At 42.0% G+C, this 19,455-nt stretch overlaps 2 protein-coding genes across 3 annotated transcripts; one reads left to right on the forward strand and one right to left on the reverse strand.

Annotated features, from left to right (window-relative positions):
* Positions 1-2,817: 2,817 nt before the first annotated feature.
* LOC110527927 (transcription initiation factor TFIID subunit 4B) lies at positions 2,818-12,501 on the reverse strand. The gene is made up of 6 exons (XM_021609557.3): positions 12,089-12,501; positions 8,673-8,737; positions 8,338-8,427; positions 5,099-5,155; positions 4,889-5,002; positions 2,818-4,672 (listed from the first exon to the last, which is right to left on the reverse strand). Exons 2-6 carry the CDS (start codon positions 8,724-8,726, stop codon positions 4,439-4,441), a joined length of 549 nt encoding a protein of 182 aa, XP_021465232.3. The 5' UTR covers positions 8,727-8,737; positions 12,089-12,501; the 3' UTR covers positions 2,818-4,438.
* Positions 12,502-12,534: 33 nt separating this feature from the next.
* Positions 12,535-17,572, forward strand: LOC110527926 (protein LSM14 homolog B). 2 transcript variants are annotated; one of them, XM_021609555.3, is made up of 8 exons: positions 12,535-13,908; positions 14,080-14,243; positions 14,373-14,508; positions 14,731-14,919; positions 15,370-15,447; positions 15,525-15,686; positions 15,894-16,026; positions 16,111-17,572. In XM_021609555.3, the coding sequence occupies exons 1-8, from the start codon at positions 13,788-13,790 to the stop codon at positions 16,268-16,270; spliced, it is 1,143 nt and encodes a 380-aa protein (XP_021465230.2). In that variant the 5' UTR covers positions 12,535-13,787; the 3' UTR covers positions 16,271-17,572. The 2 variants fall into 2 exon arrangements, with proteins under 2 accessions (XP_021465230.2, XP_021465231.2); XM_021609556.3 differs by having other exon boundaries at positions 12,597-13,908; positions 16,114-16,961.
* Positions 17,573-19,455: the final 1,883 nt, after the last annotated feature.

Below are 19,455 nucleotides of genomic sequence, written 5' to 3' on the forward strand. Positions count from 1 at the left end.
GGTGGAGTGCTTCAGAGATGGTTGTCCTTTGGGAAGTTTCTCCCATTTCCAGAGGAACTCCGGAGCTCTGTCAGAGTGACAATGGGGTTCTTGGTCACCTCCCTGACCCAATGCCCTTCTCCCCCTATTGCTCAGTTTGGGCAGGCGGCCAGCTCTAGGAAGTGTCTTGGTGGTTTCAAACTTCTTCCATTTAAGAATGATGGAAGCCACTGTGTTCTTGGGGACCTTCAATACTGCAGACATTTTTTGGTAACCTTCCCTAGATCTGTGCCTCGACACAATCCTGCTTTGACTACAATCCTACTCAACTGTGGGACCTTATATACACAGGCGTGTGCCTTTCCAAATCATGTGCAATCCATTGAATATACCACAGGTGGACTCCAATCAAGTTGTAGAAACATCTTAAGGATGATCAATGGAAACAGGATGCACCTGAGGGTCTGAATACTTATGCAAATAAGGCATTTCCATTTTTTTATTTGAAAAAACCCAGTCTTTGCTTTGTCATTATGGGGTTTGGGGTGTAGATTGATGAGGAAATGTTTTTATTTAATGCATTTTAGAATAAGGCTTCAACGTAACAAAATGTGGAAAAAGGGGAAGGGGTCTGAATACTTTCCAAATGCATTGTACATAGGTATTATATGTACATAGGCAGGGAGCTCCTGTACATTTTGTAAATATTTGTATAATTAATACATTTTTATGGCATTTCTGTTTTTAGGATGAACAGTTAATGTCATCAGAGTCCTCCATGGAGTTTAAAGACTAAAGCTGGCAAGTAATTTGTTCGTTTGGCTCGCTATCTAATGTCAGCTGGCTAGCTGGCAATTGTTTTGATTCAAATGCCAGTCATGTGTCCAGAGGTTGAGGATGGAGAGAAGACCAAAATAAATATGGCTGAGGTGTGCAGTGATGAGGATTGTAAGGAGGACTGAGTTACAAGGCTACTCTTGAATTATTATTGAAATGTGGTGTGCTTTCAGGTGCCACGTGACTGCTGTAGCTTCACCCAAGTCGGTGCTTCATTTTGGTAGTAGTGAAGGACTAGCTAGGTTTACCTACTGTGGAGTCCACAAACGGTGGTGCATGAGTTCCAACTTCATCCAAGTCCTACTACAGTATGGAGAAGCCACACAGACAGCGAGCCACCTTGGTCCTTGATGACACCATGCTGCCTGCTTGCCCCGAGACTTGCTCCAGAGACCGTATTTGCTTGCTTTCCCCCTTTGACCACCTCCCTCCAATGATCACTCAAGCCATGAACATTCCAACCTTCTTATGACCTTCTTATGACCTTCCATCTCATGTTTTTGATTTCTAAAATGCTTGTCTTTTTGTGTTGCTAAAGTGCTTTTAGATTCTTTATGTAATGAATAGCACTATAAAAAGTTGAATAAATGATTATGATTACTTCAATGGCAATGTCCATGCAAAAACAGGATCACTTTGGGTTCACAGAATGTGTAATTTTGCCTATTAAACACAAAACGTTGTTCAAATTGAGAATTAGGGGGGGGGGGGGGGGTTTGCAAAAACATTAGTGTGTAGTTCCAGTAGTTTGCTGCACCGCTACATGGCAAAAAATGTATTAAACTACTGAAAACACACCCAATAATTTAATTCAACTACCACCAAGCTACTGCAAACCGTAGTTTAATTCATGGTTGAACTACATGTAGTTATTATGTCAATTGTATTTCTATGGTTGAATTTGCATTGAATCAAATGAATCAGAACCAATCATTTGCCGGGTTGCTGCTGATCAGTGATGTAGCATTGCCCTCTAGTGCATGAATCTGGATCTTAAGATATTTTTATTTTATTTATTTATTTAAACTTTATTTAACGAGGCAAGTCAGTTAAGAACAAATTCTTATTTACAATGACGGCCTACCAAAAGACCTCTTGTGGGGACTGGGGCCTGGGATCATTTTTTAAATAAAAAAATACTAAATATAGGACAAAACACATCACAACAAGAGAGACAACACAGCACAACAAAGCGAGACCTAAGACAACATAGCAAGGCAGAAACAAATGACAACACAGCATGGTAGCAACACAACATGGTAGCAGCACAAAACATGGTACAAACATTATTGGGCACAGACAACAGCACAAAGGTCAAGAAGGTAGAGACAACAATACATCACACAAAGCAGCCACAACTGTCAGTAAGAGTGTCCATGATTGAGTCTTTCAATGAAGAGATTGAGATAAAACTGTCCAGTTTGAGTGTTTGTTGCAGCTCGTTCCAGTCGCTAGCTGCAGCAAACCGAAAAGAGGAGCGACCCAGGGATGTGTGCGCTTTGGGGACCTTTAGCAGAATGTGACTGGCAGAACGGGTGTTGTATGTGGAGGATGAGGCTGCAGTAGATATCTCAGATAGGGGGAGTGAGGCCTAAGAGGGTTTTATAAATAAGCATAAGCCAGTGTGTCTTGAGACGGGTATACAGAGACGACCAGTTTACAGAGGAGTATAGAGTGCAGTGATGTGTCCTATAAGGACCATTGGTGGCAAACCTGAAGGCCGAATAGTAAAGAACATCTAGCCGCTCGAGAGCACCCTTACATGCCGATCTATAAATGATGTCTTTGTAATCTAGCATGGGTACGATAGTCATCTGAATCAGGGTTAGTTTGGCAGCTGGGGTGAAAGAGGGATTACGATAGAGGAAACCAAATCTAGATTTAACTTTAGCCTGCAGCTTTGGTATGTGCCGAGAGAAGGACAGTGTACCGTCTAGACATACTCCCCAGTACTTGTATAAGGTATGGCAGATATGGCAAGGAATACATATTTTTTCCCACTTTCATTGAAGGGGTTTATTCTCTTCCAATTCTAAACAAAACCATTGCAGTTAAACACTTTAGGTAAAATATTTACATATGAACAAGTGTCTGTGCAAAATGTACTCAAACTAAGGGAGACATGCTATGCTTCCAATCCCCCCCCCCCCCCCCCTCTTACTTTTATTTCTTTGTAAGAGACAAATATGAAAAGGTATCGAACAATCTGCATCTAAAATCAAAGTGATCTGGAAAAAAAATACAGAGCTCTAGCTAGGGCTGTCCAATGAGGCATCGGAACAGAAGCACCGATTATTGGGCAGATAGGAAAGCTTTAAAAAACATAACATCCTCGTTCACACTAATATTAAATATCATCAGAATCTCACTAGAAAAAGGTACAACGTTTGCATGTTTTGAGGTTTAGAATAGAACATTATCCCCACTAATAAGTTATTTGAGAAAAGGGTAGTAGAATACATGCAGTCCTTAAAAGACGTCCTCGTGATTGAACTTTTCCTGTTGAACAGCGATATCCCATTAGTATAAATGCAGTAAAAGTACACACGTTAAAGGGTATTAAAAAAAGTTCAGTAAAATAGTGTTGTTTAGACACGACTGCACACTTAAAAGGAGTTGCTCTGATGGTGACTTTGATGTCATCGGCCTCTGTCCTGAGCAATAGAAAAAAAAAACAAAAAAAAAGCCACCCCCCCCTCACTTGACCCATGTCATGAGGATACCTGGACCACCTATTGAGATGTGCCTTTTGTTAAGTAAATCAGGTGTTAAATCAATTCAAGAGAAGCTCAAACAAAAAACTGAAGAGACAAAAATCTACTGCGTCAGATTTCAGCAGGAGTCAGAGTCACTGCGGTGCTGTTTAAGATCAGATACAAATATACGGCTTATTTTGTCAGGAAGGAAACTCAGTAGACAAGTGGTTCCAAACCTTTTTTGGTTACTGAACCACCAACTGAATTTTGCTCTGCCTTAAGTACCCCTGAAGTACCCCCTCATGTGCATTTGACCAGTAGGCCTATGGTCTCATGAGTCGTCTCAAGTACCCCCTGTGGATAGACCAAGCACCCCCAGGGGTCCTAGTACCTCTGGTTGGGAACCACTGCAGTAGACAAGCAGAAAGAGGCCAATAGAATAACTATCACAAAACAAAGATATTGTTCTTAACATCCATTAGAAACACAGCTGATTCATTCTTTAAAACATGGTTTCATATAAACAGACTTGTAAAATGACTTGGAATGTGTACAACTGTCATTTGCAACTACAAAATGGCCTTCCAAGTAAAATGTATAATAATATAATGCAAATATTTACTTCTTTACACTTTAATTACAACGGAATTCTAAAAATTAAAAAAAAAGTAAATAAAACATTTATAAAAACCTAGAACATGTGAGAGTCCCAGGAATGCTCTGGGGGAAGGTGGAGTGTAGAGGGAGCAGTTAGGCATAGAACTAGATGGAGAACAAAAGGACAACCAGAGTACACAGTGGAGACAAACGTTCCATTCATTTTGGTCAGATCCATTCACTGTGACCTGGAGAAGCATGATATCCATTTATCACTGTCCCATCCCTCTTATCCAATTCTAGGGTAGATACCTTTTTGTCTGGGCTCTCTATTTGAGGGAGTTGCTATAGTGGATGCGAGAGTGACAGCTCTCCGGTCTGTCTCTATGGGGTGTATTTTTAAGGAAGCTTCTGTCGATGAAGTGGGAGTGACTGGTCTCTCTCTCATTCTCCAGACAGAAGAGCATGTCCCTGGGGTCGACAGGAGTGATGCTCTGGCGGGTAAATTGTCTGGACGCTCCAGAACTAGCTCTACCAGACGCAGAGGGACATGACCCAGAGCCCTGAGAGAGGGCGACAGTCAGAGAACAATAGAGGTAGTTTGAGGGGGGAAAGAGACAAAGGGGCAGAGAGGTGAGAGGGCGAAATTGAAATAAAAACAAAGCAAGACAAAGAGATTGTGTAAGGCTGCAAGTAAGTGAGCGAGCGAGAATGAAAGACAGCTAATAATGTGAATTAAATACAGAAAGAAACATCACACTGTGAGGAAAGGAGGATACCATGTTCTCAGCTCCAGCGGCTGCAGCCTCCATTTCCCTCATCTTCCTGGGGCCGACAATTGCCAGTGCCATCAGGTTAGCTTCCTTCGATCTCAACTGAAACAGCTCCTGCATCTGGAGAAACACGTGTGAGATACACACACACACCCCTATTATGGACACTCCAGAGACACACAGTATTTTGTTATGCCAAATTCTCTTATCTCTAACCTCTTTGGCTTTCTGTTTCAACCGCAGCTGCTCAGGGTCTTCCTGACGAGATCGAGACTGAAAGGACACCCAACAGAAAAGAGATCAGAGTGGATCAAGTGGGTCTCCAGAATAAAGTCATTCATTCTCACTTCTCCCCACTAGTGGCCCTGAAAGTCAAATATAAAAAGGGAGTGATAGTGGAATTGGTCTGTGCTTCTGATACAATTCCAGTACCTTTGCTGCCTTTCATCAGAATCTCACTCTCATAACTTGTTTTTTTGCTCTGACATTCACTGTCAACTGTGGGAACTTAACATGTGTGTGCCTTTCATGTCCAATCAATTGAATTTGCCACAGGTGGACTCCAATCAAATTGTAGAAACATCAAGGATGATCAATGGAAACAGGATGCACCTGAGCTCAATTTCGAGTCACATAAAGGGTCTGAATACTTATAGAAATAAGGTATCTGTTAATTTTTTATTTAAAAAAAAAGCTGTTTTAGCTTTGTCATTATTGTGTGTAGGGCCATGTGAAAAGCATAGAGACAGTGCAAAAATACAAATAAAATACAAGGGTCAACTCAGATATTCCATGCAGCCATTTTGTTAGCTATTTAGTAGTCTTGTGGCTTGGGGATAGAAGCTGTTCGGGAGTCTGTTGGAGTCAGATGATGCACCAGTACCGCTTACCATGCGGAAGCAGAGAGAACAGTCTATGGCTTGGGTGGCTGGAGTCTTTCATTATTTTCTGGGCCTTCCTTTCACACCGCCTGATGTAGCGATCCTGGATGGCAGGGAGCTCGGCCCCAGTGATGTACTGGGCTGTCCCCAGTACCCCTCTGTAGTAGCATGCGATCGAGGGCGGTGCTATTGTCATACCAAGCAAGGATGCAGCCAGTCAAGATGCTCTCAATAGAAGAGCTGTACAACTTAGAGGATTTGATTAGGGCAGGTTCCCAAACTGGCGGCCCATGGGCCAAAGGTGATTTGATTTATTTTGTGTGTGTGTGTTTGAGGGACTGTAAAAACACCAGCAAATCAGCTCCAAGTGATTTTAATTTTGGTAATCTGTTCCAAAGTATTCCCACACATAACAGAGATACATGTGATCGTATACAAAATGTAAAGTTTTACATTTTTGTTTTAGTCAAATATTACATATGTTTGGGCTTCTTGCTGTCATTTTGCAGTCTACAAATGATTTGTTATGTTCCGGCCCCCTGACCATCCACTCAATGGATAAAAAAAAAAGAGATTGCATCATCAAACTAGCCACTTTAGAAATTAATCCATGAAAAATAAACTCCATGATCGCCATCTAGCTGCTATTATGTTTCAAGAGGATGTGGGCAAGAAGTGAATACAGCAGGGATGAGGCAGTGATGAGCCAATGCTCCGTGAGAAAAAAGTGTTCTGATTGTATAACATTTTAAAATCCAATTGCAGGGAGAACATCTATCCCATCGTCACAGATGGAGAGAGATTATCAGCATTCTGTAGATATACTTTTTATTTCTCAGCTCTCAATTTTCAGCTCAGCAGCAACTATTTTACAAACTAGATATTTTATATGGCTATGATCCTTTATTTATGTCACTTGTTAAATCCACTTCAAATAAGTGGAGAAGAACTTCAATCAGCGTAGATGAAGGGGAGTAGACAGGTTAAAGAAGGATTTTTAAGCCTTGGGACAACTGAGACATGGATTGTGTATGTGTGCCATTCAGAGATTTAAGTGCCTTTAAACGGGGTATGGCACCTACCGCCATACCCCGTTTAAAGGCACTTAAATCTCTGAATGGCACACATACACAATCCATGTCTCAGTTGTCCCAAGGCTTAAAAATCCTTCTTTAACCTGTCTACTCCCCTTCATCTACGCTGATCAACTGCTGTTTTCAGCTCTAGCCATAAGTTATGGATGTGATTGAGATCTGGACTCGTTGCTGGCGTTTCTTCTTAAACCATTCCAGGTTGCTTTTGATGTATGTTTGGGGTTGTCCTGCTGGAAGATCCATAACCTTCAACAGAGACACCATTTTTGGACGCCGAGTTGAACATTGCATTCCAAAATACCTTGATAATCTGCTGATTGCATGATGTCTGGCACACATTTAAGGCCCCCCAGTACCAGAGGCAGCAAAGCAACCCCACAACATTATCGAACCTCTCCCATATTTGACTGTAGGGAGGGTGTTATTTTCTTTGAATGCTTCACTTGGTCATTGGCAAACATAGGAAGACCCCACTGCTGAAGGAAACACAAGAGACTGATTTAACTTAAACCCACATAAACAAGCCTAAATCATGGGGGAAATGTTCTGTGGACCAATGAAACAAAATGCCTATCATTGGCAATACAGATCAGTGCTGCGTTTACTTTCAACCAAATGAATAATTCATTGAAAATAACACCCTCCCTACGATCAAAGATGCAGAGGTTTGATAATGCTGCAGGGTTACTTTGATGCCTCTGGTACTTGAAAGTGCACAAGACATGAAATCAGCAGATGATCTGGTGTTTTGGAGTCCAATGTTCAACTCAGTATCCAAAAACTGAGTCTCCATTGAAGGTTGTGGGTCTTACAGAAGGACAACTCCGAACACACATCAAAAAGCACCCATAAATAGTTCAAGAAGAGATGCTGGACTGTTCTGGTGTGACCAGCGAAGAGTCCAGACCTGAATCCCATTCAAAACCTATGGCAAGAGCTGAAAACAGCAGTTAGTTGGAGCAGTTTGCTGCTGAAAATTGGGTAAAACCTCAAGTAGAAAGGTGCAGCAAGCTCATTGATGGCTACAAGAAGCTTTAGTCTGCAGTCATCTTGGCCAAAGCCTGTGCAACCAAGTACTAGCTCCAGGGTGCCAATAATTTTGTCCATGCCAAGTCATTTTCTAAATTAAAATTGTGAACTTAATTTTACAAAAACAAAATTGGTTCTGCAATGTTGAATATTCAATAAGGTGTGATGACGTTTTTTTGAAATGCAAACTTATTTCAGAAGAAATATATGGAATTATTTAAGAAAAGTGACAGGATGTTCATATATTTGTCCAGCACTGTATGGAAAGCAGGGAGGGTCCTCTGGAGTGCAGAAAGACACAGACAGAAAGGCAGACATTAGAAACAGTGCAGTAATATGGTAATTGGTTAGAATGGTTAGAGAGTTTGGTGAGAGCAAACTGGTGGTGGTGCTGAAGACTGGGTCATGACTTGGTTTTGTTTATTGATTGGTGCGCAGAAGGATTCCTAACCTTGAGGAAAGACACAAGGTAAGGCTGAGGTGAGAAGTTTAGCTCTCTGCATAACCTGCTGGTGAAGTCCTCGGCTTCAATTTTCCCCTCCTGTTGGAAAAAGACAAACACCATCAGAGTTCCTAAGAAATAGCCAAATATACAGTATCAGTCAAAAGTTTGGACACACCTACTCATTCAAGGGTTTTTATTTATTTTTACTATTTTATACATTGTAGAATAATAAAGAAGACATAAAAAAACTATGAAATAAGACATATGGAATCATGTAGTAACCAAAAGTGTTAAAAAAATCAAAATACATTTTAAATTTCAGATAAGTTTTAGTAGCCAACCTTTTCCTTGATGGCAGCTTTGCACACTCTTGGCATTCTCTCAACCAGCTTCATGAGGTAGTAACCTGGAATGCATTTCAATTAACAGGTGTGCCTTGTTAAAAGTTAATTTGTGGAATTTCAAGCCTTCTTAATGCGTTTTTGGCAATCAGTTGTATTGTGACAAGGTAGGGTTGGTATACAGAATATAGCCCTATTTGGTAAAAGATCAAGTCCATATTATGGCAAGAATAGCTCAAATAAGCAAAGAGAAACGACAGTCCATCATTACTTTAAGACATTAAGTCAATACGAAAAATTACAAAAACGTTGAAAGTTTCATCAAGTGCAGTCGCTAAAACCATAAAGCACTATGATAAAACTGGTTCTCATGAGGACCGCCACAGGAATAGAAGACCCAGAGTTTCCTCTGCTGCAGAGGATACGTTCATTAAAGAAAATGCAGTCCAAATAAATGCTTCAGAGTTCAAGTAACCGACATATCAACTTCAACTGTTCAGAGGAGACTGCAAAGAAACCACTACTAAAAGGACACCAATAATAAGAAGAGACTTGCTTGGGCCAAGAAACACGAGCAATGGTCATTTGTCCATTAGTCTGGAGTCCAAATTTGAGATTTTTGGTTCCGACCGCTGTCTTTGTGAGACACGGTGTGAGTGAACGGATGATCTACGCATGTGTAATTCCCACCGTAAGGCATGGAGGACGTGGTGTTATGGTGCTTTGCTGGTGGCACAGATTTATTTAGAATTTAAGGCACACTACAGCGATACACCATCTCATCTGGTTTGGGCTTAGTGGGACTATCATTTGTTTTTCAACAGGACAATGACCCAACACCCCTCCAGCCTGTGTAAGGGCTATTTTACCAAGGAGAGTGATGAGTGCTGCATCAGATAACCTGGCCGCCACAATACCCCGACCACAACCAAATTGAGATGGTTTGAGATGAGTCGGACCTCAGGGTGAAGGAAAAGCAGCCAACAAGTCCTCAGCATATGTGGGAACTCCTTCAAGACTGTTGGAAAAGCATTCCAGGTGAAGCTGTTTGAGAGAATGCCAAGTGTGCAAAGCTGTCATCAAGGCAAAGGGTGGCTATTTGAATTATCTCAAATATATTTTGATTTGCTTAATACCTCTTATGAATCAAATCCCGTTAACAGGATAGATTTGACAACATCTGGTGAAATTGCAGAGTGCAAAATTCAAATTACAGAAATTGTCTCTCATAATTAACACAACAGCCATTGGAAACAGTGGTAGGCTGAAAAAAAGTGCATTTTTTAAATATTTTATTTTACCCCGTTTTCTCCCCAATTTTGTGGTATCCAATTGTTTAGTAGCTACTATCTTGTCTCATCGCTACAACTCCCGTACGGGCTCGGGAGAGACGAAGGTTGAAAGTCATGAGTCCTCCGATACACAACCCAACCGCGGCAGGGTAGCCTAGTGGTTAGAGCGTTGGACCAGTAACCGGAAAGTTTTAACCCATTGTTCCTAGGCCGTCATTGAAAATAAGAATTTGTTTGTCCTCAGGGTTTCGCCTGCCATATCAGTTCTGTTATACTCACAGACATTATTTTAACAGTTGTAGAAACTTTAGAGTGTTTTCTATCCAAATCATATGCACATCCTAGATTCTGGGCCTGAGTAACAGGCAGTTTACTTTGGGCACGCTTTTCATCCAGACCTCAAAATACTACCCCCTATCCCAAAGAGGTTTTAACACTTATTTGGTTACTACATGATTCAATGTGTTATTTCATAGTTATGATGTCTTCACTATTATTCTACAATATAGAAAATAGTACAAATAAAGAAAACCCATGAATGAGTAAGTTGTCTAAAACTTGACTAGTGTATATAAACATAGCAAAAAAAGAAAACGTCCTCTCACTGTCAAATGTGTTTATTTTCAGCAAACTTAACATGTGTAAATGCGTTTAAGCCAATCACACAATTGTGTTGTCACAAGGTAGGGGGGGGTATACAGAAGATCCCCCTTTTCTCCCCTGTAACTATTCCGCAGGTCATTGCTGTAAATGAGAACGTGTTCTCAGTCAACTTACCTGGTAAAATAACAGTCAAATAAAATTAAAAAGTACAAATAAAAAATATTTGTATGAATATAACAAGATTCAACAACTAAGACAAACTGAACAAGTTCCACAGACATGTTGACTAACAGAAATGGAAAATCAAAAGGAGGGGGGGGGCCCTTGCCCTCACCCTCAGATCCAACAGGTCCCAGACGTGCTCACTGGGATTGAGATCTAGGCTCTTCGCTGGCCATGGCAGAACACTGACATTCCTGTCTTGCAGGAAATCATGCACAGAACGAGCAGTATGGCTGGTGGCATTGTCATGCTGGAGGGTCATGTCAGGATGAGCCTGCAGGAAGGGTACCACGAGGGAGGATGTCTTCCCTGTTATGCACAGCATTGAGATGGCCTGCAATGACAACAAGCTCAGTCCGATGATGCTGTGACACACCGCCCCAGACCATGACGGACCCTCCACCTCCAAATTGATCCAGCTCCAGAGTACAGGCCTCGGTGTAACGCTCATTCCTTCAAGGATAAACGCAAATCCAACCATCACCACTGGCGAGACCAAACTGGAACTCTTCAGTGAAGAGCACTTTTTGCCAGTCCTGTCTGGTCCAGCGACGGTGGGTTTGTTCCCATAGGCGACGTTGTTGCCAGTGATGTCTGGTGAGGACCTGCCTTACAACTGGCCTACAAGCCCTCAGTCCAGCCTCTCTCAGCCTATTGCGGACAGTCTGAGCACTGATGGAGGGATTGTGCGTTCCTGGTGTAACTTGGGCAGTTGTTGTTTCCATCCTGGACCTGTCCCGCAGGTGTGATGCTTGGATGTACCGGTCCTGTGCAATTGTTGTTACAGGTGGTCTGCCACTGCGAGGACGATCAGCTGTCCATCCTGTCTCCCTATCGCGCTGTCTTAGGCGTCTCACAGTACGGACATTGTGATTTATTGCCCTGGCCACATCTGCAGTCCTCATGCCTCCTTGCAGCATGCCTAAGGCAAGTTCACACAGAATGAGCAGGGACCCTGGGAATCTTCTTTTGGTGTTTTTCAGAGACAGTAAAGGCCTCTTTAGTGTCCTAAGTTTTCATAACTGTGACCTTAATTGCCTACTATCTGTAAGCTGTTAGTGTCTTAATGAACATGCACCTGTGGAACGGTCTTAATTGTTTATGGTTCATTGAACAAGCATGGGAAACAATGTTTAAACCCTTTACAATGAAGATCTGTGAAGTTATTTGGATTTTTACAAATTATCTTTGAAAGATAGGGTCCTGAAAAAGGGCCGTTAGTTTTTTTGCTGGGTTTATTTGAACAATATTATGTTTTTGTAAACTATTTAATATCAAAGACAAAAAAATGTAACGTACCTGGGGGGAGCTGGATGTTCTGAAAGTTGGGCTGATTCAGGAATGGTTGGGGGAGCCTAGGGGCCAACACCTGTGGCGTGATAGCTTGAATCCCTCACCGCCCATTGTTCAATAGCGGAGTTTGCATGCCCATGCCCGGCGCAATTGTGAAAGCTTGACCCGCAACATTGAAGGCCAAAGTCAATCCCGTATTAGTGCTCCCATTCAACGCTATATCCGATCCCCCTGTTTGCTCTGCTGGACATTAGCATTAGCTGCCCCCTGTCCCGGAACTGTGTTTAGCAACTGTCTGGGTTCCCGTGACCTGAGCTCGGACTCAAAAGACCCCACAAGATCACAAACTACTTTCTCGTCCAGCAGATCGGAGCCTGCCGCCATTATCACACTACAGTGAGCTTTGGAACGTCGAAAGTGACGCGCGCATGCGCAAAATACATAGACTGTCCAAAATGAATGAGCGACTGGGTTGGAACGTCACCCCACAGGGAGTCCGGAATGCAGTGCGATTGTTGTTTCCTGAAAATAAAGGGCGGAACAAATGGCTCCGACTATCATGACAAGGATGTACTGGGTGGACTATCATGACAAGGATGTACTGGGTGGAACTACAGTTGAATAAAGAGAGATCTGGAAATGGTGGAATGAACTGGATAGTACAAATTGTATTTAGCGTTTTTCCATTCATATTCTAGGTTTGCTCTATGCTACCGTATATATTCGATTATGAAATGATGGTTAGCGACAGAATTCGGACCATACATTTATGCAAATTCCCCGTTGTTGCGGATCTGAGTCTCGAGCTTCAACAGCTTCCGCTGTTTTTGCTCAGGAAGTTTGGAACTACACTTTAGAAATGCATTTGAGGGCGCCGCGGCCAAAACTTCTCTGCCAACAACATTTTAGAATGCTGTCAAAACCACACGGGGACTGTCAACATATAGGAGGAACAAGTTGTGTTCGGTGTGAAATAAATGTATGGGATTGATCAATGATAAACTATTTACATAATGTTCTGTATTTGATGGCATAGGCTTGTAGCCTATCCTTTTTTTCAGATTGGCCTACTGCCGAAAAAAAACCCGTTTACAGACAATGGAGAAAATGTGCTAAATGTATTCCTCAAATAAAACATATATTAATACAACAAGTGAAACAAATAAAAGCACAAATACTATGACAATAGGGCCAGTTTCCCATACAAATTATTTTTGCCCACAAATAGACTATTTAGACATTTTTAGAAAAATGCACACAAAATAAATGTAACAGATTGGGTTGGTTTCTGCATGAACGACTGAAAAAATCTGACATTGCATAGTGCATCGGACACTTGACGCATGATGCCCCTTCAATGATAGGCCTATGCAATATGGATAGCCTACACGTGTAGGTCAATCGAGAAATCAGTTTCGAGTTGTCAGAAAACGTTTCGGCTATTGCCTAAATCCAACTAATGCATTGCTCTATTAAAAGGGACTTGTTGCAGTGATACGATACTCATTTCATTTATCTCAAACAGCAGGCGTGGCTAATGGAGGCTTGTCGCCAAATGGTTTTGTAATATAACGCACCTGTTTTCACAGATTGTGCACCTGCAGATACATTATAAATTCGAGTTTGGTGTCAGCCTTGGGGGAATGCGGAAACAACGATGGCTTGTTTTGAGAATTCGAAATAAGATATTACTGTAACAGCAACAATGAGCACCGGAACACCTTATATTGGAAGTAAAATAAGTCTAATCTCCAAGGCCGGGATTCGTTATGAGGGCGTTTTGTATACAATCGACACGGATAACGCAACAGTGGCTTTGGCAAAGGGTGAGCTTTCCCTCAATTGAGGAGTTTCAGCATTAGGTTTAGCCCCGAATTTTGATGCTCCACGTTTGGAATGAACTACTCTGGCACGCTGCGTTTGGACCTACAGGTCCTACATGCCTTGGGTAACAATCCTGCTTCCAAAGGTACATTGTATTTTTTTCCCCCCCACAGTTAAATCATTCGGGACAGAACGACGGCCTACAGACAGACCAGTGCCACCCAAAGATGACATTTATGAATACATAATTTTCAGAGGGAGTGACATCAAGGACATAACGGTGTGTGAGCCGCTTAAACCACACCATGGTTTACCTCAGGACCCTGCCATTGTACAGGTAGGAGACGAGGGCTAGTACATTAACTCTGCAAGAAAAAACATCACAGAATTGGCTTCCATGTATTTGATGAAGCGCACAGCCATCATAAGACCTAAGCATTTGTTTTTGTTTTTTTCCATTTTGTAGTCATCCATTGGGAGCTCCCTGTCCACATACCCATCCCAGGCCCCATACAGTCCCTACCGGAGTATGGTGCCTTCCTACAACCAACTGGCTGCCAGCTCTCTACTCAACCAGCAGTATGCTGCTTCCCTGGGTCTAGGTGAGTGAAATGGTCTTGGAGTCCCTTGTAAACACACAGCCACCTTCATGATGTACTGTATTTCAAGATTGTTTTAATAGCCCCTAAACTGCTGAGGCCCTTATGATTAACTGTTATATAGCACCTTTTCTTGAACTTGTCTCCATGTAGTGTTATCTCAAGAATTCTGGGAAACATCCATGTCTTAACCTCTTTCTCCATGTATTCCGTGGCCTTCCTTAGGAGCGGGACTTCACAGCCTTCCAGCAAGACGAGGCCCGATGGTAGAGCAGGCTGTCCAGACTGTACCAGCTGAGAATGCTGCTGAAAAAAGGGTCCAGTCAGCCCCCCAGCAGCAAGGCAGAGAGTCTGGTTGGCTTTCCCAGCCCTCTGGCAGAGATGGCCATCTGTCTCAGAGGGCTGCTTCCAGTGGTAAGCTCAGACAACCGGGATCAGTGCTTCTTGTACAGCGTGGAACATAGTTGGAGTACTCAACAGGAACACCTTTGTATTCATTAGTTGGATTCCGTTGCGAAACATTTAATCTCTTGCAAAACGTTTTGCAACTAACTTTACTATATGAACCAAATGGCAGCAAACAGAAAATAACCAGTGGGACCTGAATTTGTTATAGAAACAAGTTTCATTGCAAAATATCTTGATTAAAAGGTTTTCCGTTGCTAATTGATTTGCGATGGTATTCAACTAATGCATGAAGTGTTTTTACTCCTGCTTTATGCATTCTCATCAATTGAGGGAGCACAAGAAATTTAACTTGCACTTGTCTTATGAGTAATGCGACAGCATGGCACTAATTGGCAATGCTGTCATGATCTTAAACTAGACGTTGTGGTATCCCCCTCATCCCTTGTCCATTTTTAGGTCAAGCACTGCGTGGCACAGCCCAGGAACAAAGGCAAGGCAATGATGAGAACTGCAGACCACAGAGACGAAGACAAGGTAATTAGCAACGTCATTGTCTATTGTAGCGATTTGCTTTTATATTTTAATGTCTAAATGTATCGATATGTTCACAGGCAATCGTAGGGCAAGGAACCGTGGGAGAGGTCAGCTTCTTGTAGGAAACTCAAAAGCCAGAACCTTACAATTTGAGTCTGACTTTGATTTTGAATCTGCCAATGCTCAGTTCCACAAAGATGAACTCGAGAAGGAGCTTCAGGAAAAGTTGACCATTAAAGGTACCTGCATACAAAGTGAATTCTCAAGATTCCAAATTTGAAACCCAACTGATGCTCAGTGAAATACTGCATGTATAACATTGGTTGTCAATCTAAACACTAAGTTGCTTAACTGCAGAGAAATATAATGTCAATTTAACCACACCTAAAATTATTATAGGATTTGGAGTTGGTAGCCTTTCTCTTTTAATCCCTGTTCTCATTCAGACCCAGAGGAGGAGTCTGGGGTTAGTGAGGGCCAGAACACTGAGGGCACAGTGGAGGATCCTCCTGGGGAGAAATTCTACTATGACAAAACGAAGTGCTTCTTTGACAATGTCTCATCTGAGATGAAGTCTAGGTAAAAAAAAACATACCTTATTAAAATTTTAAATAGTAGTGAATTAACAGGCTGTCTGATTCTGTCCCACCCTGTGTCGTTCAGTAGGACCACCTGGGCAGAGGAGAGGAAGCTGAATGTGGAGACGTTTGGCGTTCCGGGCCGATTCCTGAGGGGCAGAGGCTTCCGAGGGGACAATCGTGGGAGAGGAGCTGGGAGGGCCAACCAGCGCCCCATGCCCAAAGTAGACAGTGCAAGGGTGTGAACAGGTGTGCAGTTACCTACCGCTTACTGTAATAATGTTAGCTTTTATTTGCGTTTTAGTTTCCTAGGTGCTTTCCTACTACCATCACTTGGCATCAGTATTTTTGTTTTATCTTTTACTGATATTTATGTAAGAGTTGATACTGAAGTGTCCTATGATTCCTTCCCTTCCTCTTGAAAGACTTGTTCTTGGCCCTGGAGCCCTTCAATCCAAATGATTTTTAAGTTGCCGTTTCTTTTCATTTCTCATTTGTGCCTTGTCAAAGTTGTGTACGGAACTTCACTATTTGAGCAGGAATTGCAATTGTGTACATAGTTTGTGTTCAGAATCCATTTTCATTCATGGTAGTGCAATTTCTGTACACATTAGAACATCATTCTTGATTTTGCCTTGTTAAAAAAACTGCAGGCATAATTCTTCAGGAAATGTTTACTTAGACTGGACCAAAGCGATGTACTTTATTTATTTTCTATTATTTCTTGTAAATAAAATAAGTTGGCATGTCTATTGACTGGCCAAGTATGTACACATGGCCCTTAAAGGGTGAGGTTTTTTTCCACATGGTAAAATTATGGAAATTGGTTAGTTGTACAAAAGCAAAACTTTTTTTTTTTTCTCTGTACTGAATGTAATTGCAATTGTGGGACACCTGTATAGTTACTAATCCAGTAATAAACTACATGAGAAATTGCTTGTGGCCTGATTAACAAACTTGGTGAACTCAACATTAATCTCAAATTTACATATTTTGACATGCTTTTCCAACTGCTGTTGTAGAATTAACCCTTAGCATAGGTGTGTGCAGATAACCTGGGCCCCAGGGTCAACAAACTGGGTTGTCACTCTCAGGTCAAGAGCCTTGTACCTGGTGATGGCAGCCATGTTTCGTAATTGTGCACTTGTTCCCTAAGGTTCATAGTGGAAAACACAGCATATGGGTATGAAATCAAGACCAAGCTAAAAATGAGGCCTGCGTACTCTGTATAATTGAAGTGGCTCATTTTAAATGACCAGAGATTAATGCATTGAGCTGCCATTGAAGAGATGGCAAATACTGTTCCCCTTGATTTTAGGTCTTATAAAGCACTGGCCTAAAACCTGTACAATTGGTGAGGGATAGTGATTCATCCCCAAAAGTTTGGTAGTTTCTTATTGCCCAATCATAACTGTAGCTTCATTCCATTCCTTCGATTTGTTGCATTCCTCTAATGTGATCCCAACTAATCAGATGTTTGCTCATTTACTTTAGGCAGCACTGGCAGCATATTGTGTACCTTGGCATTAAATGAACTTGTCAACAGTTAACTATAGTTGTGCCTTACTATATTGTCAAGCCATGCAAAACAATGCTTGTACATTCATAGGTTAAGTATTATAACCTCAGTTCCTGTTTCCTCAATGTGTGAGTGAAGCAGGACAGCTCCAGAGATGTTGATGGAGATGTTGACATCTCCATCTCCACAAGAGACAAATCACCAGCAGCAGGAAGAGGAGTCTGAAATGTTAATTGAACTCTTTTCTAATAAATTAAAAGCAGTACCACACATGGTGACTATGATGCATTTGGTCCCATCGGGTGTCAGTTGCTCGTCCCTTCTCTGGTGGCAGTTGGGCGGGAAAGAACAGTGAGGGCTTGTACAAGGAGACCGTATTGGCTTGCATACACAGCAGGCTCCACCAGGTTCCCAGTGAAACCTTATGTAAGAACTGTTGCTCAACACATTGAGGGACATTTCACAGATGACATTGAGTTGAACTTTTGTCAGATTTGTTTTTTTGTCTGTTCTCAAGGATTTAGTTGTCACAAACTTAAGGGGCATTTTTAAATGGCAGATTGACCATATTAAGGGTCCATTACCCATTTTCCAAGCAGCTCAAATTGGAAGGGTCCTCTATAGGGCTCTTGGCCTTTGTCAGAGGCTGCAATGTTGGCCCAACAGATACACGTCCAGTCCTCTCTCAGATATGACATTATCATTCTGGTCCCTCACGTGGATCCTCAGGGTCCCTTAGCCTGTCATCCATCGGTGGTTCACCTGCCCATTACGAAGTGAAGTTAATGTACAAATACCATAGTGGGTGAAATTATTTATCTTGCATTTTGGCACAGAATAAAACTCATATCAAACAACTGATCACCTGCATTGATTGTATTCATGTTTTTACCATTGTCAACTGCATAGAGTATGACTGTGTATGCATAGTTGATCATGAAAGGTGACTCCAGTCTCTTCGCTGAAGTGACAAGACCTATATGAGGTTCCACTGTCATCTGATCATCACCCTTCACATACCTGAAGGTAGAAGTGTGGAAGCATAGGTCAAGCAAAATCAGTGACTGATTAATGACTGATAGTTGTCAGCACCATAAAAGTATAACAAATGTCAATGGATAGGTCAAACTACTCTTACAAAAATATGGAAATGACTTATGCCTAGCATCATGGTCAATGGCAGTAAGCATCTCTACAGGGTGTCCAATCTCTGTTTTCTCTTCCACCATGACATCTTGGACAGAGTCCAGAAACACTGATGAGTTGTTGGCATCCTCTACTTCAATGCATTTCTTAGAAGTGGGCTTTGGTCTGTCTCCTGACTCAGCATCGCTTGCCACTACCATGCTGTGTGTAACTCACCTCCGGTGGTGTCAACAATCCAAAGCCCTGAGGCTGTTCTCTCCTTTACTATACTGAACAAAAATATAAACACAACATGCAACATTTCAAAGACTTTACTGAGAGTTCATATAAGGATCTATGGATTTCACATGACTGGAAATGCAGATATGCATCTGTTGGTCACAGATAATCTTTTAAAAAAGGTAGGGGCGTGGATCAGAAAACCAGTCAGTATCTGGTGTGACAACCATTTGCCTGGTGCAGTGCGACACATGTCCTTCACATAGAGTTGATCAGGATGTTGATTGTGTCCTGTGGAATGTTGTCCCACTCCTCTTCAATGGCTGTGCGAAGTTGCTGGATATTGGCGGGACTCACTATCATACACGTCAATCCAGAGTATCCCAGTATCCAATGTTCAATGGGTGACATGTCTGGTGAGTATGCAGGTTATGGAAGAACTGGGACATTTTCAGCTTTCAGGAATTGTGTACAGATCCTTGCGACATGGGGCCGTGCATTATAATGCTGAAACATGAGGTGATGGCGGCGGACGAATAGCATGAC

This window comes from Oncorhynchus mykiss, chromosome 7 (genome assembly GCF_057628025.1).
Source record: "Oncorhynchus mykiss isolate SJ-2025 chromosome 7, ASM5762802v1, whole genome shotgun sequence".
Taxonomy (NCBI): domain Eukaryota; kingdom Metazoa; phylum Chordata; class Actinopteri; order Salmoniformes; family Salmonidae; genus Oncorhynchus; species Oncorhynchus mykiss.